The sequence below is a fragment of the Colossoma macropomum genome, unplaced genomic scaffold (assembly GCF_904425465.1).
Source record: "Colossoma macropomum unplaced genomic scaffold, Colossoma_macropomum, whole genome shotgun sequence".
Taxonomy (NCBI): Eukaryota; Metazoa; Chordata; class Actinopteri; order Characiformes; family Serrasalmidae; genus Colossoma; species Colossoma macropomum.
This window is the reverse complement of record NW_023494795.1, coordinates 26,114,210-26,139,080: the sequence shown is the minus strand read 5'-3', so window position 1 is coordinate 26,139,080 and position 24,871 is coordinate 26,114,210. Positions and strand designations below refer to the sequence as shown.

The 24,871-nt window shown below is 39.0% G+C and overlaps 1 protein-coding gene across 1 annotated transcript; it reads right to left on the bottom strand.

Moving 5' to 3' along the window:
* Positions 1–18: 18 nt before the first annotated feature.
* On the bottom strand, positions 19–24,201 carry mideasa (mitotic deacetylase associated SANT domain protein a). The gene is made up of 13 exons (XM_036582029.1): positions 23,723–24,201; positions 20,979–22,573; positions 12,085–12,312; positions 10,838–11,168; positions 10,430–10,496; positions 9,133–9,275; positions 8,949–9,052; positions 8,687–8,762; positions 6,126–6,214; positions 5,900–6,022; positions 4,071–4,199; positions 3,406–3,602; positions 19–1,883 (listed from the first exon to the last, which is right to left on the bottom strand). The coding sequence occupies exons 2-13, from the start codon at positions 22,338–22,340 to the stop codon at positions 1,655–1,657; spliced, it is 3,078 nt and encodes a 1,025-aa protein (XP_036437922.1). The 5' UTR covers positions 22,341–22,573; positions 23,723–24,201; the 3' UTR covers positions 19–1,654.
* Between the last annotated feature and the right edge of the window lie 670 nt (positions 24,202–24,871).

The following is a 24,871-nucleotide window of genomic DNA, read 5'->3' as shown; positions in this document are numbered from 1 at the left end:
TAAACATGGAAGACTTTATCAATTCTGCTTGTATTTGCAGGCACAGTTTTATTATTCTGTATTCAAAAAACATAAAACAAAACTGTAATGGATTTATGGCTATAAGATGAAGACAGATACCCCAGCTCCAGATGGATGTTTTTAATTAAAACAACCACCTTACACCTTACACTTCTGTATAAAAAAATGTGCACCCTCATTATTGAAAACTATTAAAAACTCTGTATAAAAAAAGATGAAAAGCATTTCAAATACACAGAAAAGTTAATATTACACTTTTCCATCATTTTATACATTTCATACACAAAATACATCCAATTAAAATGTGGAATAATGATCTCAATAATAGTGTGTCCTTGAAGTGATAATAGAACTGTTATAAAATACAATCTCTTTGATCATAATCTCTTTTCTCCTAACTTTAACAGTCTTTTCACACATATGAATCATATGAAACAGTCACTTGAAAAAAACCAAGATTACACACTTATGGCTATCATTTTAAACAAGTGTCTTATACAGCAACATTCAAAAGTCAGAGATCACCCTTCAAAAGAAAATCAGTGAAAAAACAATTTTCCAAAATTAGACCTCAAAAATTATTAAAAGATATGGAGAAAATGGGACCACCAAAACTATCACCATCAGATAAACAACTTTTATCTTTGAAAAAAGCTTTTATCTTTGAGGGAGAAGAGAAATTCGTGCTCAACTCTTGCTTCAGATTTGAAAAAATCCACAGGTGTTTCTGCCCATCTTTCTACTGTGAGAAGACAACACTAGGATGTGTAGCTGTCTAGAAGCTCTTACTGAGAAAAAGACAGACAAAAAAATTGCTAACCAAAAAGCTGCTGCCGTTCCCAGAACAATGGACAGACAACCCCGAAGTCCAGACCTCAACTTCACTGAATGTGTTTGGGATTATTTAGATAGTGAGAAGCAGAAAATGCAACCAACTTCTAAGACTGAACTTTGGAGGTGTAGATTTCTTTGAAAAAGTACAAGCAAGTCTCCTGAAATGAATGGAAGCTGTAATAAAGGTAAGAGAGGACACACTAAATACTAAACAGCTTGATATTTTGTTTAGTTGTTGAGCCTTGGGTGTACTTTTCTGTTAAATTTGTTATCTGCTTCTGAACAACGAATAACTTGTATTTTATGGACGTTCTGACTGGAAATAAAATAAATGAAGGGTGGTCTCTGACTTTTGCACAGAGCTGTAACTATATGTAAAGATACATAATTCTGACATTCATAGAAAATAACACCTACACTATTACAAAAGGTGCTGTGAAACACTGATCACATTAGAAGAGAATTACAAATATAGGGCACCTTGGTTTAGTTGTGTAGTTTATGTTAAATTTACATTCAATCATAAGGTCTAACACCTAAGTACACATAAACAGTGCCTCAGTTAAGAACCCTTTATAAAAGTACTAAAGCTAGATTCTAGCACACAATGTATGTTAACACAGGTTATGTTCATTGATGTGACAGTTCATGTTCACATGATAGAAGAAGTATTCTTTTTTACAATCTATTTTCCCTCACCGCTTTGGTCAATATGTTTCAGTATAAACACTCAACTCAGAAAAAAAGTATATCTGGCCAAATCAATGGCCCAAAAAAAGCTCAGTGTCATTAAATCCCCTTAGGCCCAGTCCTCATCTCGGTCATCCTCCGGCTCACTGCTGTCTTCTCGATCCCCCTCTTCGTCTGGCCGTGCTCTTATCCTCCCTGCTACCGCAGCCTCCTGCCTGGCCTTTGCCGCTGCCCGCTCCTCTTCCTCTCTTTGTCTCTGTGCTGCCGCTGCTGCCTTCTTCTCCTGCTCTGCGTGGCTCTTCATGTGGGCACTGCGGCTCTTCACTTTGTAGAACACCCTGTGGGTCACAGGTCAAAGTACCAAATGCTCTTTACTGTTTACACTGAAGAGCTTTAAAATCTATTCAGAGGTTTGTATTTGAAAGCAAGGTAAACTAAACAAAGGCTACACAGAGGGAAAACAAGTATTCAGACACTTTTGTATTTGTTATTTAATACACAAACCTCAATTTCACAAAAGTTTAGACAGTATGTGAAATGCAAATAAAAAGAGTCTGCATGTAAATGTAAATATGAGACGTTTTAATGTCTATATTGTTCAAATCCACTGGTAAAAGCATGGACGTGTGCTTTGAGATGACGATCCATGCACATTCTTCTCAGTGTGTTTGACTTTGTTATCATTTTTGGCGTCCTCTAGCCCTTCATCAGTGATCAGTTTCTGACCACGGGACTGCTGTCAGCTGGACAGTTTTAGCTGACTGTCCCGAATTAATTTAATATATAAAATGACTGGTTCTTTAGGGATTGGCTTATAATTTAATTGAGGATGTCCTGATTCGACACCCTGCCTTCACCATACGAAAAGATTTGAGGCCTTTAAAATGGAATAGTAGCTGATACTGGGTTTATTACAATCTTTGTATTTTCATACAGCTGCACAATTTAAATAAAATATGCTACACTGACAATTAAAACTACAGTAAAAATACTTAACCTTTCTGTGTCTGTATAATGTGACATTCTGGACTGATATATTTTGATATATTTGGCTTATGGTTCAATGTTGACGTCCCTGATCATGTGGCTACAATTTACTTTAATATGAAGTAAAATCTTTGATATGTACATGGCAGTACACTCTGAATATACATCTATAATTTTTGTGGACTATTATATTTTAAACAACCATTTTCTAGTTTCATGAGTACAGAATACACTCCTGCCATGTTCTTGTCTTGCGAGTTGTGACCGGTTAAAAACGAGACTGTCACAGAAACGATCTGCTTTACTGGCCACGCCGAACTTCTTCTGGACTTAAACTGGTGTTAGCAGAAACAGCACGTTCATAACCGAGAGAAAGGAGCATCTGCTGCGCACACAATATAAAATCATACTGAATATGGCTTTGGCAGCATGTCACTTGGGACAAACAGCTAAAAACAGACTAGAATATCCAACTGCCCACATTCTACGTGCCTGTGTTCAGACAAAAGACGGCTAAAACAGAGTAGAAACACAGACACTGCTCATTTACAGCTGTGGACATTTAGACTGCTTTGTTAATATCTGAAAACGCTCCTCACTGCTGCAAGTTGTGGATATTGTCAATTTATGGCACGAATAATAAACAAAGGATTCAAATTGGATCAACTTATTTTAAACAACACCTGATCTATTAAAAATGCCTCAACATCCCCAAACTTAATACCACCAATAGTAAAAAATAAGACATTTTCAGACATTTTTTGACCTTACTTTTCCACATGTATTTTAAGACTTTCTAAGACTTTTAAGCATCAGTGGGAACCAGGATATACATTATTTTTATACAGGCAACAAAGACATATGCTACCTCACCTACTGCACTTCTTGCAGGGGAATATACCCTCCGGTTCTCCCTGACTTTTGGAGGCGGCTGATGGCTGAGCCCTTTTCCCTGTGCTTTCTGGACGGGGTTTTGGAGCAGAAGGAGGCGTCTGAGTTTCCTTCTTCAGAGCAGTGAACTGATCCACAGAGCTGATTTTCGGGATGCTAAGCACCAGCACTTTATCCACCTGGACAAGAGCAGTAATACTTCAAATACTTTCAGACAACCATAAGATATCTTGCATCAATGGTTCCTAGTCCTCGTTGTAGAGCAGCCCTGCCTTGCATACTTTGGTGTTTCTGTGCTTTAACACACTTGATCCAACTAATCAGCTAATAACAAGCCTTTTCCTGAGCTGAAGTGGGTGTGTTAGAGCAGTGCAAACAATGAAATGTGCAGGACAGGGATCTTCCACGACCATCAGTCAAAGTCAACCTCCGATGGAGTTGATATGACATACTGACAAACTATATTCTGCAGTTTATTGCATGGCACACTGTATTGTACCTGTTATTCTACCAATAACATTGTAAGGCAGACATAAAAAATGTATAAAGCCAGGCTACTTTTATCTTACAAATAAAACTAGAAACACAGTATTTCACTGCAGTTCAAATTAGTATACGTTAACATAAACACCAAATCATATACTTACATCCTCTTTGAACTGAAATGTCTGGGGCAGGGTTTTGAGGTTATCACCTCCAGCGCTTTCAGTTTCTTCTGTTTGCACCTTCTGCTTCTTCTCCTCTGGTTCATCAAAGTGTTCTTGTTTCGGAGTTATCTTAATGGACGAGCAAAAGAGAGAAATCTGTTTCATGCTCAGCTAACCAACCAAAACCAGTTAACCACCAAGGACACCAATGATCAGAGCCCTATTTAAGATGGTTTCATTTTATCAGGGGAGGAAATGTAATTTAAGTGATTACTGACATGATCCATGATTTTAATTCAGTAGGAATCTGCAGCCTGTAGTTTACAGTCTGGCAGTAATTACTGTGGAGTGAATGGCCTTCTGTAGTTGGCTGAGCCCTCTCAGTAATAGTAAGCCAGTTTCAATTTTCCTTATGCCGTAGGAATAACAAAGCTTGCTGACAGCCATGCGGTGCACTGGTATTGTCATTAAGCATGTCCTGTGGCCTAACATTAACATTTACAGGCTATGACTCTTCAGTCTGGGCTATCTGTGGGACCTGTATTTTCTAAACCTGAAATTTCCAGAATTTGTGCCACAGAAGAACCACTTCTTGTTCCTTAAAAAATCTTGGTTCTTCAGAGAAATATATTTCTAACTGAGATGAATAAGTGTGAAGAACCTTTTCAAAGTCTTTGGTTCTTTAGGGAACCTAAAATGCTTTTTTTACGGAATCACTTGAAAAACAATTTGTGGCACCTTACTCTAACAGTACGTAACATACCAAATATACTGTATTTATAGTATAATGTGTGTGTGTATATATATATATATATATATATATATATATATATATATATTCATAGATATATTTGTAATTGTGTATATATATTGTTCATAGAGTTATAGTTACATATACTTTATATTTATATATTTCATATATTATCTATCTATCAAATGAGAATCCCACATTTGCAAGAGAGGGCAGTAAAACAGGCCAATTCAAAAATCCTGAACTGTTACGTAACAGTCTTGACTTAATATATATATATCCCCAAAACGTACATACGCTAGCTCATGTTCTAGCCCAGCAGGTATTGTGAAGAACAAAACAATAAAAATGGTGCAACAGCAATGAAAATGGCAGACTAAGCGCAGAAATGTACTGTTCCATGTTGTGACAGGGATGTCGGCACTTTTCATACACATCCCAAAGAACCGAACTGTCAACGGACAGGGCTGATGTTCACCTTTAAACGAGGCTGAAGTTGGCTTCATATTCGCCAACTTTTAAGTTGACTGTTCCGTTCCACCTTAAATGCTACAGTTTGTATAGGCTTCGGAATATAACCTTGGCATCATTTAAGGAGGAACGGAAAATTCGCAAAATAAGCAGGCGAACCACAAGTGCCCACATCTTTAATAGGATCCCAGACAGCTTTAATAACCCCAACTGCAACCTGTAATTTGCAGCCATACTGTGTGATTTTTATTCACTTTTTGACGGTTGAAGCCAGATCATCTTAACAACTTTAATACATAATCTTAGCTGCTAGCAAGCTCCAAGTAACTCACATATCTAACTAAACAGTATGATATTTTTCTGCCTGTGTTTACTTTGACAAGTTCCTTCTTTGTGAGCCATCGCGGTGCCTCACTGTAAACCAGCAAATCGAATTAGAGCTCATCAAATTATTCATGAGCCCACCAAAAAAGGAAAAACAGCTCGTTTTTTTGTAGGGCCAAATTACACAGTCGTGCATCTGGGCAGTTTTCGCCAATTTTAACAATTTAAAATAGTGAATTAATGCATTCTGAGCCATCTTCAGTATTCCTTATGAGCTTCCTACCTCAGAGGTGCTCTGTAGTAGATCTGGGGGGCCATATATGAGTATCCCATTGCGAGAGGCCTTCACCTGTTTCTTATAGGTGTAGTAGAACTCCACACACTGTGCCACTGTTTTACTCCGCACCTGCACATGCATAAATACAAAGACACACTTGTATTTCAAAGCCATTTCAATGAAAAGAAGGCACAGTGTGTCCATTATAAACAGAAAAATGAATTCTTAATACCAGTTTCTGCACCAGGACGAAGTCCTTCCTGTAGGCCGTGATCCCCTTGTTGAAGTAACGCTTTTCATCCACAGTCCAACAGTCTGATCCTAATGGAATTATAAACACACGTCAGTTCTTTTCCTTTGGCAAAATAATGAAAATTTCAAGCAAACAAACATTTTTGTAGAACATTTATATAAACTGTTCTTGGCTCTACTGTTCATTCTTTTTTTTTCTTTGGATTTTTAACCCAATTTCTCCCCAATTTAGTCGTCGCCAATTCCACCCGCTAGTTAGGACTCCCCCAATCACACGATACTATCAGCGCTAGGAGGGCATGTGAAGCGCCACCACTTCTTTTCGAACTGCCGCTTACGCAACGTCATTGGACAGCTGAACGCGCTCGGAGGAAAGCGCCAACCACCAGATCTGTTACGTCAGCTAACAGACGCCTGCGCTGACTAGCATCGCGTTAAGTGATGGGGGGAGAAGGAGGGGCCATCCTACCCACCCAGAGAGAGCAAGGCCAATTGTGCTCTCTTGGACTCCCGGCTACAGATGGCTGTAGAATCACCAGGGATCGAACTCGCGATCTCCTGATGATAGGGCCAACGCTTAGATAGTTGTGCCACTCAGGCCTACTGTTCATTCTTTACACTTAAATGTACCTTTACACCTAAAGGTATAATCTGATAACAGACTGCCATATTGTGCATAATATCATCTGACAATTCATAAGAGATATAAAAATGTTATCATTACAGTCTATAATTGCATCATAAAAGTCTTGGGTGGTTCTCCTCATTCTGTAGTGTGACAGAAATGGCACAGTGTTATTAATGTATTTTTTCTTTTTAGGTACAAGAATAAATAAAATGTGATGTAACTCACAGGCTGTGCTCACAAGACATTTTGGTATACATCTAAACAAAACTATATTATTATGTGTTCCTGGCTTGTTGCATGTTTGTTTGTGGGCAAAGATCAGGTTTTTTGTTCTGTACATGACCAGGATTCGCGTGAATGGGTTCAAACATAGACATTCATATATGAAAAATGCTTGGGTTGCTTTTCTCTTTCATAGAAGGAAGCAAAAGACGTGCGTGGGTTTTAAATAAGCCAGTTGTGAGCTGTCATTATAGACCTTCAGAGCTGGATTGTACAGCTCTGGATGTGAACTGACAGCAGTGATTAATTTCTATTTAATTTTGTTCAACTTCAATTTGACTGACTGAAGCCATGCCCCAGAATATCTCCTACTGACTGACGCACGGTCATGTCAGAATAGGTTCTGTCAAAAGGTTAAATGTGGTGAACTTATTAAATGAATAACGCAGCGTAAATTTCATGCGTTGCTTTGTGGTGGGGTCTGTTAGTCATCATCACATTGTTCTCATCAGATCAATGGTAAGAGGTGCACTTTTGACAGATATGGAAATGTCCTTGTGAACTCCACCTCATTATTCTTTACCACGTAGCCTGAGTATGAGCCTATGGAATACATGTTACTCATGATCTAACTGTCTGACACTGCTTCCTCTTACAAATTTTATATCACAATGATAAATATTATACCAGGTAATACTTTTCTGATCATTTGGCCAAGCAGGGTTGGTGTTAGGGAGGTCTTGTTGTCTCTACATAGAAAAAGTACTGTGCAAAAGTTCACCAAGACCACCCTTCATTTATTTCATGTCCAGTAAGTCATTAAGTTATTCATTTTTGTGAAGTCAAGGAAAAAAATCAGGAAACACATTAAACAGAAAATTACACAGAAGCCTCCACAAATAAATATAATTGAAATATAATTCAAAGAAATCTGCAGGGATATTTTTCCACACTTCCAAAGTTCAGTCTTAGGAGATGCATTTTCTGCTTCTCACGAGTCAGGAAAAAACCAAAAACACACAATGATGTTGAGGTCTGGACTCGGTGGCGGTCAGTTCATTGTTCTGAGAACACCATTAGCTTCTTGGTCTGATTTACAAATGTTCTGTTTTTTGCCTATTTCCTTTTCTCAGTAAGAGCTTTTTGACAGCTACACATCCTTTTAGACTCACAGTGTTAAGTGCTGAGTTCTTCTCACAGTGGAAGGATGGACAGAAACTCCAGTAGATTTTTTTAAATCTGAAGCAAAAGTGGAGCTTGATTTTCTCCTCTATCTCAAAGATAAAAGTTTTAAGTACTGTTTAACCTTCCAGCAGGTTATTAGGATTCAAATTTTCTCTATATATTCTAAAAAAATTTCTGAACTTCAGTTTAAGAAGCTCCTGTTGTGTTTTTGCTTATTTTGATTCAACTTATTATGCTCCTCAAGTCGATTAACTTATATCTAACCTTCTCAAAAATATCTCCTGCAAATTTTACAGCTTTTACTTAATGGCCATTACTTAATGGAAATTAAATAAACAAAGGGCAGCATTTCTCCATATCTCTCCATGAATTTGCTTCTCCATCAGTGAGAAGGTAACAAGTTCCCCAGTTGAAGGGTTGGGTTCAGAAATTAGACTTTTAGTTTCCAGACTGAGAGTCAGGCTACAACCCCTCATCTTCCAGAAAAAGTAAAACTGGTGTCCCACCTGCGTAATGGTAGTTTGCGAGGTGGTGATTCCTGGAGAAGACAGGGTGCTTCATCAACAACATTTCCAGGGTTTTCTAGAAGAATACACAGGCTATGTGTTTATTTCCCATTCAAGTGGTGACTGAATTAGCTGTGTTGTTTCTCTACATTCTCTGTTGCTAAAATAGCATGTATATTCTCAAACCATTGTTACAGTACGCTTGTGTAGGAGTGTAAAGTGAACTAAATAGAACACAACGCAGCTGGTCTTCTCAGCTTACCAGGATGTCACCTTTGTTTTCATGCAGGCAGTGGTGCATTAGCTCCACGTTGGTCCCCCCTCCACACAGCACACTAGAGCAGGCCACGTTCATTAGACTGTCAACTAGAGGACAAAAAGAGAGTCAACATGCGAATAAGGGAGGGTACGCAGACAGAAGGCAGGACATTTTAATCCAAAGTCACCTCTCTCCTTTTGGGAGGGTGTAGATTCAGCCTCTGGTAATGGCAGCCACACCAGAGTAGCTTTGTGCTGATCCTGCAGAGCCAAAGACGGGTCCTGAAGCTCTGGTATCTCTGCCTGATACTGAGAGCCGATATTTATGCGGCTAAGAGAGAGAAAATTGGAAGAACTTATACAGTGATACAGAGAAGATTTGGAAATCTCAAAACAGATGTGCTTTTTTTTTGTCTTAAGCAATGACTGTTTCTGAAATTAAATAAGATACTATAACACTGTGAATCGGGGTCACGTCTTATCTACAGGTGGACTTGTGAGGCTACAGGATTTCATTCCAACCTAGCAGTTGTTTAAAGGCTGAGATGTAATTGATTAAAAAGTGTAATAAGGTGTGCTTCTGCTTGATTATAATGCACTGATCTGCTTGATTATAGTAATTATAATGCTTTTTGCATTATAATCACTATAAAAGACCCTCGCCGCAAGTTATGTCCTTAAGTGATTAGTTTAGCAAAAAAAAAACAAAAACAAAAAAAACCACAAATTTATCTGTTAAAACAAATGCAGCAGACTTTGCCTTAAACCACACTGAGTTGTTAAGAAATTTCAAAAAGACTTGCCAATGTGGTACAGTGCATAGCTAAAAACAGTTACAGAAGCTATCTTGAATGTTTTATGTTACTTGTTAGCTACAATAGCCTTGTAGTTCTAGTAAATGAAAGATTTTGCGCTTTGGGTTTTAAGTTATTTTTGAAAAACTTTAAAACAGCACTGAATATGTTTTATTCAACTTTTCTGGTTTCTGGTATCAAAAATAAATAACATAAATAAATAATGAATAAATAATACCAAACTAATATACAATAATTCATACAAAAATAAATCACATCAAATAATATACTAGAATTACCTACTTACAGTAGTGTCTTGACTGGCTATCTGCCTCAATTAATCACCACTTTTAAGTATGCGTATTAAGCAGCATATTATTTTTCTTTTAACTTCCTTATTGATGTTCTACGGCTTTCTAAGTCACCTTGCAATCTTCTACAGATTGGTTTATCATTGCGGACACATAAAAAATATTATATTTTCCATTTGCCAACATACTATTTAAAACCTATGAAATTGTAGAGTACATTACATAGCTAAAAACATTAGTACCAGCCATCTTGTACATTTTTCACTTTTTATTACTTACCAATAATTTTTTTCTGAACTGTTCATTTAAGACCAAATGACACAAATCAAAATATTAAACAGTATTAGATTTAATATGCACCAAAAAGGGGTTGTACTCACGGCTCTAGACTGACAGGTGTGGCCTCTCCAATCAGAGGAAGCACTGGAGGAGTGATGTCTGAACTGCCTGAAAAATCAGCAACAAAAAAAGCTGTTAGTCATTAAACACTCTACAAATGCATCACAAAGCATGTAATTTAAAATTTCCAGAATAACCTATTTAACAACATAGCGGTAATTCCATAAAATGCTTTAACATGATTCAAAGCATGATTTATAAATACATTTTTTCAGCAGTGGTTATTAAACGAGTCTTGAGCTTCCAAAACACCTGAGAGCATGTATCACTAAGAATGTGCACAGAGAGCCAACTTTTTGAGGGTTCTGAGGACTGGTTTGAGAACCATGACTTTAAAGTGTTATAAAATAAGGACTGTCTAATAAATGAACAGTAAGTTTGCTTCTTACTGGAGCGTAGGAGGCTTCTGGAAGCAGTCCTAGGTGTAGGTGGTAGAGGCAGCCCCTGGGCACCCCCTGCTATAGAGGACAGAAAGGTTGAGAAGTAGAGGCCGGTTCCCTCACGCGCGGGCGACAGGATGGGTGGAGGAGTGTAGGGGGGCAAGATCAGTGGGTGGTCCAGTGAGCGGACAGGGGAGCGCAGGTGGCTCTGGTAGGATGTAATGCTTGAGTAGAGGGAGGGAGCGATGAAGGTGCAGGGTTTGGGCGGGGGTATGACCAGGGGCTCCGGCCGGGGCCTACGCTTTATCTTGTCTGATTTCCCATCTTCTGTCACTTCATCCTTGATCAGGATACGGATGGGGATAGAAATATGCTGAACTGTACCATTTATCTGCCATAAATCGCTTTTCTATTTGAATAATTCTATACAAATCGAATATGCTAAATATGCAAAAAAAAAAAACAAAAAAAAATAGTTGGTTTGAAAAACAACTCCATTTAGAAGCTAGAAGGTATCACTTGTCATATTAGTAACTTCAACATTATTTGAAATACTATCAACTAGACACCAAAAGGTATTCTTAAAAGTTAGATTAAAAAGTAACATAACTAAATAAATAAATAAAATAATTCAAAAAATACATTATATATAATTAATACATAATTACCTACTTATAGCAATTGTTTGTCCAGTTATCTGCCTCAAGATTTTATTACCATTTTGCAAATGTTTGTCATTCTAGATATTAATTTTATTTTGGTAACACTTTATTTGGAGTGGTCCTTTATAGATGATTAATAAACTCTTAACAGATTATCAGTACTACATCAACAGCATATCAGTAAAGTACGAGTAGTGAAGCATCTGAATGCATTAAGGGAAACATCTTGTAGATGTTCTGTTGATACATTACTTACATTAAGGAGATGTATTGGTAATATGTTACTTCCATTACGCAGAACCTGACCTCACCCTACCATACCCAAAACCTAACCTTAACCCTGGCCCTAACCTTAATCCTAACCTTAAACTCAACCCAAAACCTAATCCTAACCCACATGTTTTTGACATGTTATAGAGTTCATTTTGGATGTTATACAGCTTTCTCAGTTTTCATCAAATCATACAGCTCTATCGTTCCAGACAAGTAAAAAGACATTTTCTTACAAATGATTTAAATCAAAAAAATAATATCAAAAATATCTGCAACAAATTTGGTTTTATGTCCACACCTTCGTGGATTTTCTGAATGTACCTGGTTAAAACTTTCGGAAGCTGAGTTCCTTAATGAGCGGCGGCGGGCTACAATAACGGAGGGCTTGCGGTCGTATTGGTACTGCTGCTGAACGCTCTCTGAAGAAGGCTTCTGCTCCCGACCCCAGCTGCCCGCCTGCTCCGTCTGGCCCTGACTCCTCCGAACAGGCACAGAGACAGGGATCACTAGCGGGAGCATTCCAGCCTGCCTTGATGAGCCTTCATCACGCTGAGGAGACAGGACCACAGGAGGTCAGACAGAGGGAACAACAGTGACAAGCAAGACGGAGAGATTGTGAGAGAGTACACTGTCTGTGTACACAGTTCGTCGTTGCATCCACAAATGCAAGTTAAAACTCTAAAATGCAAAGAAGAAACTACATATAAACAGGATGCAGAAATGCTACCACCTTCTCTGGGCCCGAGCTCATTTAAAATGGACTGAAGGGAAGTGAAAAAGTGTCCTTGTTACCAGCGCACAGTTCAAAAGCCAGTATTCATAATGGAATAGGGGTACATTAGTGTACATGGCATGGGTGACGTGCACATCTGTGAAGGCACCATTAATGCTGAACAATATATACATGTTTTGGCAACATATGCTGCCATCCAGACGATGTCTTTTTCAGGGAAGGCCTTGATTATTTCAGCGAGACAATGCCAAACCACATTCTGCACATATTACAGCAGCATGTCCCTGTAGTAAAAGAGTCCGGGTGCTAAACTGGTCTGCCTGCAGTCCAGACCTGTCACCCACACATAACATTTGCCGCATGATGAATTGAAAAATACGACAGAGGAGACCCTGAACTGTTGAGCAGCTGAAATCCTATATCAAACAAGAACAGGAAAACATTTCACTTTCAAAACTACAGCAGTCGGTCTCCTCAGTTCCCAAACGCTTACAGAGTGTTGTTAAAAGAAGAGGTGATGCAGCACAGTGGTAAACATGCCCCCTTCCAAACTTTTTTGGAACGTGTTGTTGGCATCAAATTCAAAATAGGCATACATTTTTCAACAAACAAGTCTTTGTAGTGTTTTTCTTTAAAAATATTGTTTACATGATAAACAATATATATTGTTTATATATAACAATAATATTGTTTGCATATCATTGCATTCTTGTTTTACTTACATTCTGCACACCGTCCCAACTTTTTTGGAAATGGGATTGTAATATTATTTAAAAAATGTAACATACAGATTTTGTTATTTTAAACAAAATCTCTAAACAGCAAATGATGGGCTAGGTTTTTATTCAACAGCAACCAAGATATGTCATTTAAACTGGAGCATTAAGGGTCAAGCACAAAGACGTCATTACCTTACAGAAGCTGGGCAATTAAACGAGAATTCCACCGATTTTTTCATAATTTTTTCGTAATTAAATCATTAAGATGTAAACAATGACACTTGGAGTGGCTTGATTGTAAAGAGAAATTTACTGGGTCAGAATTGCTCACAGTGGAGGTGATGGGATTCAGACGTCTGAAATGTTTAATACCTCTAAAAGCTACAAAAGTTATAATGGGTATGAATGCACTGCCTAAAGTCTAAGACATTGTTTTACAATAGTTCTGGCCCAAAATTACTTTATAAAACTGATAGTTCCAGTCCAAAAATTGGCTGATTCGTGTTCAAAGCTGCAGTATAACTAAATTCTGTATTACAGCACCATGTCACTAAAAATCCTTGTGAGGTTAATTAATAATTTTTGACTGCTCGCATGGACCACAGAGAGTACTGACGAAGTAAGAACCTGGTTCTGATTAAGCTGAGGGGTTGCAAACCTATTTTCCTATATAGGACTAGGCTGATCAGCCAGCTAATGGGCTAAAAGATAGCTAACAGGCAAAACAACATCTCCATTAATATATTACAGCATTTGAATTAAAGTACTTCATACATGATGTAATGTGATGACGTGATGAATGTAAAGGTGCAAAATAAAAAGTAACTAAAGTCACTTGAACGTCCTGCACACATATTAAATGTTGAAACTGAGAAATTTTACAGCTTTTTTAAAAATATATACCCATTTAATTTGATGCCTGCAACACATTCCAAAAAAAGTTGGAACAGGTCCATGTTTACCACTGTGTTGCTTTACCTCTTCTTTTAACAACATTCTGTAAGTGTTTGGGAACTAAGGAGACCAACTGCTGTAGTTTTAAAAGTGAAATGTTTTCGCATTCTTGCTTGATAAAGTATTTCAGCTGCTCAACAGTTTGGGGTCTCCTTTGTTGTATTTTTCGTTCCACAATGTGCCAAATGGTACAATGATAAAACCCATACCTTAAAACAAACAGTACGGAAACTAGAGCGGAAATGGCAATCCACCAAGCTGGAAGTGTTCCACTTTGCCTGGAAGGACAGCCTTACAGAGTATAGAAATGCTCTCACTAAAGCTCGCTCAGCATATCTGGCCTCGCTGATCGAGAATAATAAATATAATCCTAGAGTGATTTCCAGAATTCCAAAAAAATCAGGCAGGTACTGAACCACAAATTCCGGCAACTCTCACCAGTGACGTTTTTATGGACTTTTTTAATAATAAAATCGAAAATATTAGACAACAAATTGAGCCCACAGTATTAAATCCAACTTGGCTGTCATCTGATGTGGTTGATATAAAACATAAAGTAGTTGCAGAAGAAAGGCTGGAAACTTTCTACCCACTCCCACAGCTAGAACTAGAGAACATTATCTCCTCTGCAAATTGTACAACCTGCACACTTGATGCAATTCCCTCAAAATTACTCAAAGAAGTGCTACAAGTTATCATTAATCCTCTTTTAACTATAGTAAACTCGTCCCTTAGCCTGGGCCATGTACCCAGAGCTTTTAAACTAGCAGTTATTAAGCCTCTGATCAAGAAACCAAACCTTGATGCTAGCATATTGTCTAATTACAGGCCTATATCTAACCTACTATTTATATCTAAGATGTTGGAAAAAGCTGTAGCCCAACTACTTCAGTTCAAGTTCATATCTACATAAAAACCACATATATGAAAATTTCCGATATGGATTCAGGCCACATCACAGCACTGAGACAGCTCTAGTTAAGATAACAAATGATCTTCTTCTTGCCTCTGATCAAGGCTACACATCCCTGGTGGTGCTATTTGACCTCAGCGCAGCTTTCAATACGAAAGACCACAACATTCTCCTAGAAAGGTTAGAAAACATGGTTGGAATCACAGGGACAGCCCTATCATGGTTCAAATCTTACTTAACGGAACGTTATCAGTTCGTAAAGGTAAATGATTTATCTTCCAATTATTCACAAGTAAGATTTGGAATTCCGCAAGGCTCTATTTTAGGACCATTATTATTTACATTATACATGTTACCGTTAGGCACAGTTATAAGTAGCCATGGCATTAACTTTCACTGTTACGCAGACGATACACAATTGTACATATCAGCCAAGCCTGATGACAAATACAGGTTAAAGAAAATAGAGGACTGTGTAAAAGATGTGAAAGGCTGGATGTTGCGTAACTTCCTCCTTCTAAAACAAAACAGAGGTTCTCCTTCTGGGTCCAAAAGTGGCAAGAAATAAATTATCAGATTTAACTTTAAATCTCGCTGACTTTCCAGTTATACCAGGTTCAGCAGCAAAAAATCTTGGCGTCATAATTGATCCAGATTTATCATTCGATCAACACATAGGCAGTATCACTAGGACAGCTTTTTTACATCTTCGCAACATGCAGAAACATTAGTACATGCCTTTATTACTTTAAGGCTAGACTATTGTAATACACCACTATCAGGATGCACCAGCAGAAATTTAAGTAAACTTCAACTAGTTCAAAATGCTGCAGCCAGGGTTCTCACTAAAACTAGAAAATTTGATCATATCAGTCCAGTTCTATCATCACTTCATTGGCTGCCTGTTAAATTCCATATTGATTACAAAATTCTTTTATTGATGTATAAAGCCCTACATGGGCTCGCTCCTGAGTACCTGCAAGACCTTATTTCCCATTACGAGCCACCACGATTACTCAGATCACAGAGTGCTGGCTTTTTAATAGTTCCCAGAATTCAGAGGGTTTCATCTGGGGGAAGAGCCTTTTCTTATAAAGCCCCCAAACTCTGGAATGATCTTCCAGAAAATGTTCGGGACTCAGACTCAGTCGCAATCTTCAAATCTAGGCTGAAAACTCACTTGTTTAGTTTAGCTTTTGGTAGTTAATGTTCCCCCTTAGATAAAGGCAGCAGATCCAGGGGTCCATGGACGCAGGGAATTATAGTAAACTGAGACGCTGGTGCTGTCGTCCTGCTGCTCACACGCGATCACTCAGGTTTGTGGACGGTGGAGCGGAGGGATGCCAAATTGTTTCAGGGTGCTCCCGTATCTGTGTGTCCTTTTGGTTCGCTCCTTTTAGTTAAGCTGTTATAGTCAGATCTGCCAGAGTCGTTAGCCACACTCTGGAAATGATTTATTTATTATTATACATACACCCATACAGAACTAAACTAACTCCATCTCCCTACCTTTTTCTGAGTAAACGACTGCCCACCTGTCCGGCCGGACACTGATGGATGATTGTCTGTTGAGCTCTCCTGCTACCTGCTTCAGACCAGTTGCCCACGCCCCAGTCACCGGCACTTGCCTTAGACTAGCTGCCCACCTTACATTAAAGTTTTCATGGACTCCTAACTATTATTACTACTACTACTATTAATATTAGTAGTATAATAATTATGTAGGTAGTTTGACCAGAGGAGGATGGGTCCCCCCATGTGAGCCTTGGTTCCTCCCAAGGTTTCTCCCCAGCTCTGAGGGAGTTTTTCCTTGCCACTGTCGCCCCTGGCTTGCTCACCTGGAGGATTTCCATTTCATGTTAAAACTTTGTCTTTAATGGATTTCTGTGAAGCTGCTTTGTGACAACATCAGCTGTAAAAAGTGCTATACAAATAAATTTGACTTGACTTGACAAATGTTATCAGTGGGTCACAGGTCTGGACTGCAGGCAGACCAGTTTAGCACCCGGACTCTTTCACTACGAAGTTGTGCTGTTGTAATATGTGCATAATGTGGTTTGGCAATGTCTCGCTGAAATAAGCAAGGCCTTCCCTGAAAAATACGTCGTCTGGATGGCAGCATATGTTACCAAAATCTGTATATATCGTTCAGCATTAATGTTGTCTTCACAGATGTGCAAGTCACCCATGCCATGTACACAAATGCTCCCCCATACCATCACGGATGCTGGCTTTTGAACTGTGTGCTGATAACAAGCCAGACTGTTTTCGACCTGGAGGACGCAGCATCCATGATTTTCAAAAAGAATTTTAAATTTTGATTTTTCGGACCACAGGACTCTTTTCCACTTCGCCTCAGTCCATCTTAAATGAGCTCGGGCCCAGAGAAAGCGGCAGTGTTTTTAGATCCTGTTTATATATGGTTTCTTCTTGCCATGGTAGAGTTTTAAGTTGTTTTTGTGGATACAGTGATGAACTGTGCTCAGAGCGATTTTCAGAAGTGTTCCTAGCCCATGCAGTGATTTCCACTACAGAATCATGTCTGTTTTTAATGCAGTACTGCCTGAGAGCCTGAAGATCACGGCCAGCCAATATTGGTTTTCGGCCTTGTCCCTCACATACAGAGATTCCTCTGGGTTCTCTCATCTTTTAATGATATTATGTACCGTAGATGATTAAATCCCCAAATCTTTTGCTATTTTACATTGAGAATTGTTATTCTTGAATTGTTGCACTATTTGCCTGTACAGTCTTTCACAGAGTGGTGAACCCCTCATTATCTTTACTTCTGAAAGACTCAGCCTCTCTTGGATGCTCTTTTTATACCCAATCATGTTACTGACCTGATGCCATTTAACCACCAGGTGATTTTTAGCATTAGACAACTTTACCAGCCTTTTGTTGCCCTGTCTCAACTTTTTTTAAACGTGTTGCTGGGACGTAATTCAAAATAGTTTTCCAAAAAACAAAAAACTTTCTCAGTTTCAACATTTAATATGTTGTCTTTGTACTATTTTCAATTAAATATAAGGTTTGAATAATTTGCACACAACTGCATTTTGTTTCTATTTACATTTTGTACAGTGTCCCAACTTTTTTGGAAACGTGGTTGTACTTTATTGTCCATTTCATTTATACAAAATGGAAATTTCTCTATAGAAAACTTCACTAAACACACGAAACACATTAAATATATAAGTGAAATGCAATTTAACCATGACAACACACTCAGCACAAATATAGAGGGGCAAAAAAACCACAATACACTACAGATCCACAGAGAGATACATGTACAGGAGTACTGATTCCCTAAGGAATTTGTTTAAATCAACATTTATTTAGAATTGTCACAGCTAATGAAATAAAAGATTCTTAATAACTACTTTTCTAGCCATACGAACTTTCAGTCTTCGGCCTGATGGCAGGACCTAGAATGTTGAGAGAAGGGGATAAGTTGCTAAAATGTGTGTTTTGTCTATATGTTGAAAACATATACCCTTAAATTGGGGTTGTTTGTCTCCTATGATCTTAGCAGCCTGGCTCCTGAGAAGAGCAAGGTGCTGCCTTGCTGTCTTTTAATTACAGTGCACACTAATTAAATCATACATTAATTCATTCATCTTTATATGCTTTCAACTGCAAAGGCTTAAACCTTTTAAATGGCCAGGACATGTCAGTGGGTCCAAACTTCTAGTCTTGACTCCTATAAGAATAACTCACTGTGCATAGTTTACATGTAGTTACTCAATAATAAGTCTTAGAATACGATAAGCCTGGAATTTTAAGAGGTTAAAACAGCAGTCAATATGTATCTGTGGTTGGATCTGGATTTAGGATAAGTCAATCAAGTAAGTTTCAATCTCAATCAAGTAAGTTTCAATCTGATTGAATCTGATTCAATCAGATTGAAACTGTTTCTTGGATTCAGCACATGAAGGAAAATGACAGTAAATCCCGCCTCACAGGATTATTTGATTGGCAAGAAGAAAATGAATGACTTATTTTTAAATCACGCTTCCTCTTCCCAGATTCTACTGCAGTGTTGCCACATTTCCAGGAGCTATAGTTGTTGCTTTACACAACACTGCAATGCTTTTGCCCTTTTACAGCTTAAACACATATCTTTTGAGTTTATTTTTGGCACAAACTGTGCAAGCTGCCACTGGGTATTCCGGCTAAGAAAAATAAGGGCGTGTGAAAAGAATTTTTACATGGTGTTTGTTAGCAAACACACCAAGAGCGGGTGCGCCGTCAGCCCCTCCCTAGCACTCCTGAATGTGTTTGGAGCATGTGTGGAATGTGTAGGTGTGCAGACATGCAAGTGCTCTCTGTCAGCCTACAGAGCTAAATCTACTGTACATACTCATAGAAGACATCAAATCAGTGGTTCCAAAAACCGCAGTTCACATCAGGATCAAGAGTGTAAATAAACTCAAAACATTACTCACAAAGCATTAAACCTGTACAAAATGTACATGCAGTTGAAAACACTGTTATGAGTTTCAAGTCTTATGTTTGCAAGTTAGGTAGCTTTTTTCACATATTTAATCGATTTATCGAGAGCATCTTTGTCTCACGTGAACTGAAGGCAGTTGTGGAGTGTCACCATTCAAATCTAAATCAAAACTAGCTTTCTCACTTTCTGCAAAGTGATTTGCCTTGTGCTTTTTCATGCATGGGTTGATCTGAACCACCCAAGCCTGGTGGTTATCCACTCAGCTTCTATCATCACACCATCACTTATATCATTCACACGATCACTGAAGATAACCAATGCACCATTCAAAAGTTTCCGTCACATAAAACCATTTTTTTGCAGTCATGTGAAAATGTTTGTGTGCCCCTGGACAAATTATGTTTTGCTGATTTTTATGTTAACACATCCCCTACAAAAAACACATTTCTGCACATTTTAATGCACAATTAATGTTTATTTGCTGAATTTAATATATTGGAAAAAAAATGAAAACATAAAATGTGGCCTGCGCAAAAATTATGGCACATTTTAGGTTTTATTTTTCCCCAATATAATAACTCAGCCAATAATTAGAAACTGTGTGTTAAAATTGGCCAAAAAATGCCATATTTAAGTTTGTTCTCTAAAGAGAATATGTTAACTTATTTTCACTTAGAAAATCAACAAAACATGTCATTTGACTGGGGATGATCAAACTTTTTGCATATGACTGTAAAATGATTCCAACATTGCTATTACTTTACAATTTCATAGGTTTCAAACAAATTATAGGATAGTGTAAAATAAAGAATCATTCCTATGAGGAATGAAGCTGTTCATGCTTCAATAATGACTGAGAAAGCTTAAGAACATCAAAAATAAATTAATAATAACTTTAAAAATGTTTAATTTTGTGACAAGAAATTACTGTAAATCGTTGATTACAATTTATTTTTTAATAACATTTGCTACTTTTTAAACACCTTGTCTCCAAAATAATTTAACTGTGAATAAACCATTGCCTTACACTTCGGCGTCTAATTCGTAACATTTTAGTCTATGTAACAGCTATTGTCGGATTCCAAACTTTTGAACAGTGCATCCTTAAAAAATTGTTCTTTAAGGGTTCTTTAGTAAAGGCAGTGGTTATACATTGAACCGTGAGCACCTGAAGAACGATTTGAATGCATTCGTGGTTCTTTGCATGGTCAAATGGCTTTTTTCTGTGATTGAAAACTTTCTATATACGATTCTTCAAATAACGTTTTAGAAATGGTTCTATTTAGTAACAAAAAAAAGAGTTTCAGGACTGTTAGAGTTAGATTTTTTTTGGTACTATATGCAACCATTGTGCCAAAAATGTACTGTACATGAAACTATGCCTAGACCATTGGAGAACAAGCAAGGTGACCAAACAGTCAGACTAACAAGCACTCTCACCTTTGCTGGCAAAAATTCCATCTCTGATGCCTTCTGCGCAAGAGTCTCAAGGTTGATCTCTTTGGAAGCTCTCCTCCTTCTCTGTGTGCTTTGGATGACTCCTCCAGAGGGCCCTTGGCCACCCGTACCTCCATTACGGGCAGGCTCTTTGGGTGGCTGGCTGCTCACAGGAGAGAGTCCGTCCTTGGAGAGCCGTCTAGAGCGCCGAGGGAGGACCTCAGGTTTGGTTTGGGGTTCTTGTGGTTCTTGAGGTGCCTTGGCAGGTCCAGAATCCTGGCCAACTGGAGACTGGGGACTTGGATCCTGTGTTTGAGCCTGTACAGAAGGGGGCTGCCTCTGCTGAGCTGAACTTCTAGAATCTACTTTTAATTGACTATCGTCCAGCTGTTGAGGTCTTGCTGGCCGCTGGTCTTGCGAGCGTGCTTGCACAGCAATTGTTTCTGGCTGTTGAACGCTTTGCATCTGCTGTTGCAGTTGCTGCTGCTGCATCTGTTGCAGTTTCTGTTGATGATGGTACTGCTGCTGCATTTGGTGCAGTCGCTGTTGCTGCTGCTGCTGCAGCTGGTGCATTTGCTGCAGTTGCTGCATTTGATGCTGATGCTGCATTTGGTGCTGTTGTAGGTGCAGGAGCTGCTGCTGTGATTTCGGCTGTTCACTGTAGCCAACGTTCTGCGGGACACTGTTGCCGTGGAATGCTGGAAAGAAGCCAGAGGCCTGGGGTTGTTTAGTGGGTCCGAACGCTAACTGAAAAGGCTGCAAAGTGGAATCAGGCATGGCATGCCGCATGGCGTGAGGTTGGTACTGTGGGTCTCCTGGCTTGTGACCCTGCTGGATGGCCTGGAACTGAGCATGATGCATGGCTGCCATCGTGTGATGATCCCATTCCATTCCTGGTGCCAGAGTTTGTGAAGGTTCAGAGAAGGACGCAGAGGAACCCACAGCCATTTTTTCCTGCTGCAAAGCTTCCATATCATGATTTGTCTTGTGCAAAGCTTGATGAGCCCGTGCATCGTCGATTCCACTCATAGAAGGACCAAAGCTCTGGCTCAGTTTGGATGGGTTTTGAATCCCCTGAAACCAAGTGGACGTCTGCATCGGGTCCTGATGCACCCACTTGACTGGACCTGACTGCTGAAAGTGACCCCACACCTGATATGCTTTCTCAGGCTTGAAGACAGCTGAGCCTTGGAGATCATGGCTAGGGTCCCCCCTGCCACCAGCACTGCTGTGAGTCTGCTCCAAAGGAGGAGCCCCCACGTTGTAGAAGACCTCTCCTGAATGCTGTGCCGCTTCCTCAATGGCTTCAACGCTCTGCTTGGCGATATTACTAATGTTCCCTCTCTGATGAGGAGAGAGGCTCATGTTAAAACTGTAAAACTACAAAGGCCTTGCAGAAGTATAGACCATCCAAGAGGAACCTGCTCTGTAAGCCTGACTGTCTCTTTCAGAAAGATGTATCTTGGTGGGCAGATGTCATGAAGAAGAGGAAAGAGAACTTTCGCACTTCCCCCTTTGCTCCCCTTCTCCAAACTAGATATGCTGTAAACAGCTAAGCAGACTGTCATCCCTCAGGCAAGATTCTGAAAAGCAGTGACCTACAAGGAGAAACAATGCAACGGTTTACACAGTTGTGGAGTATGTAACTACTTTATAAAGGATTACTTCCTTAACCTGTTGTGCAATCAATTGCAAGCTGAGGTAAAACTGTTCAACAAAGGCAGGACAACGTGGACCAGAAAAGATGTGCAAGAATACAGCTTCTATCGTTCTCTTGAAGAGCAATCCTTCAGGAGTGATAAATATGAAATCATTTTATAGGGTGGTGAATTTGCATGACCAATACAAAGCTAATGCTGGGCAATATGACCATATTTATCATTATCATGATAAATTACATAGCAAAAAGCTTTTCTGAGAATACTGTGGATATTAACTGTGCTTAAAAACACTTTCTGACTGCATGTTTGACTACAAAAAGAGCACCATTTGTCCTGTTAACTGGATTTAGTACACCACAAAATGTGAATTGGTAAATACAAATAATTGGATTGATAATTTTTGATAATACTTTTTAAATGTGGCACTACTTTCATTGTTACAACTTATCAGATATCAATAAAAATAAATATTGTGGCATATGGCATATTGTAAAAACTGTATCGTGATATAACATTTTTGCCATATCGTCCAGCTCTATATAAAGCCCTTCCTCAAATCAAAATAGTGATAGATTCAGCACCAGTGGCCTCCCTTGAAAAATAACAAAAAAGTTTATTCACAATTAAATCCAATCCAATCACTCTTGAGGCATGAAGAATTATCTTGATGGTTGATTCCTAAGAGGAAACGTGATTTGCAGTCAAACCCAGCAGAGCAGACAGAAAACTAGGGGCGTGAACGGTGCACTGCAAGACAACAAGAATTACAGGAAGTGAGGAGGGAAGGGGGAGAGAGAGAATATGGGAGCAAGAAGTTTTTTTCACCATTATTGACCCCTCCCTTGCCAGCCAAACTAGACCTCACCGTGGCATTACTAGCATTACTACAAACTGTTCGCAAAAAGTTATGCACAAAGTCATGAAACTGGCTTCTATAAATAACAGAGAGCCTCATTTGCTCAGGCCTAACAGTTATGTGTGTACTCGCCCTTGCAAGGAATGCACACAACAGCACGTATAAGCGTGTAATAAGCACGCATATCGCAATGCAAATGAATGCACACTACAGAAAACAGTCTTCCTCACCGTTTACGCGATTGCTCGGTCCAGCGGGATTACTTTCACTTAACTCTTCTTCTTGCAGTTTCGTCGTCGGCCTCTTCCTTGTGCTCTGAGGTTCGGATGACAGGGGCGAGTTCAGCAGAAACGGCTCCAGCCCCGGGCAAAGTCGACTCCGAGCATGCACCCTGCTCACTCCAGTCTACATTCAAGGCACCATCCACCCTCTGTAGGAAGTCCGGAGCTTCACCACGTCGACATGCTACAGTATGATCCGGAGCAAGCTTAAAAGAAAGTTACACGCGCGAAAACATTCCGCTGCATCGAGGCGAATTTTACGGTGAACTCTTGCACACTTGGCCTCTCCACTCGGACGGCTCTAAAAACGGCGTCTGAAAACTAAAACAAAACTCAGTGTAAAGTTCAGGCTAAAGATTTGCGTGTCTTCCGTGAGACTTTCGCAGGTTTCAGAGCTCTTACGCAGAACGGTCGACCTTCTTCTCCCAGTTATTTATCAACAAAACAGCGCGTAAGTCCCTCGGAGCCAATCAGCGCGTTCGAGGGTTAAATCGCTGCAATAAGAAACGCTCAAGGTGAGCTGTGATTGGTCGCCAGATTCATCGGCATCTCCACTAGCAACTGTCAATGTCCGTTCACTGTACGAACGGCGGAGGTGGGCAGAGTGGCCTGAAACCTTACTGAAGTTAAAATACTGTTTTGTTTTGCTTTTGTTAAAGCATTATTACGTTTTAGTTCAAGTATAAGTAAAATTAGTTAGCCAAACAAAGAAAAAAACGCTTGAGGAAGAGCAAGGAGAAGTATCAATGGCACATTTTATTTCATGCAACGTCTACCAACAAAAGAACTGAAGCTTAAGCATTATTTGGGATTGTTTTGGTCTCAAATAAATTGCTCATTTGAGAAAAGAGTGTAATTAAATGCAAAAATGAATCAGAAATAAACTGTGAATTACTGTTGGAACCAAACAATTCCTCAACATATGCTTTAGTAAAATAATTGTTTGAAAATACTCAGAAAAGTCCGAATTCGTTTCAAATGTTACTTGTAAAATGTCTGCATAATTCAGTGTTTGAGATATAAACAAAGTCACTCAGAGTGGTTTGAAATGGTTAATTGTAGAGAAATTTACAGACTCAGATTTCTTTGCAGTGGTGG

Excerpts from the sequence above, each read along its gene's own strand:
- mideasa (XM_036582029.1), bottom strand. The coding sequence starts at position 22,340 with ATGAGCCTCTCTCCTCATCAGAGAGGGAACATTAGTAATATCGCCAAG. Across the intron at positions 9,053-9,132 it reads ACCCTCCCAAAAGGAGAGAG|TTGACAGTCTAATGAACGTG; the intron begins GTGACTTTGGAT and ends TTTGTCCTCTAG. Across the intron at positions 6,023-6,125 it reads TCGTCCTGGTGCAGAAACTG|GTGCGGAGTAAAACAGTGGC; the intron begins GTATTAAGAATT and ends ATGCATGTGCAG.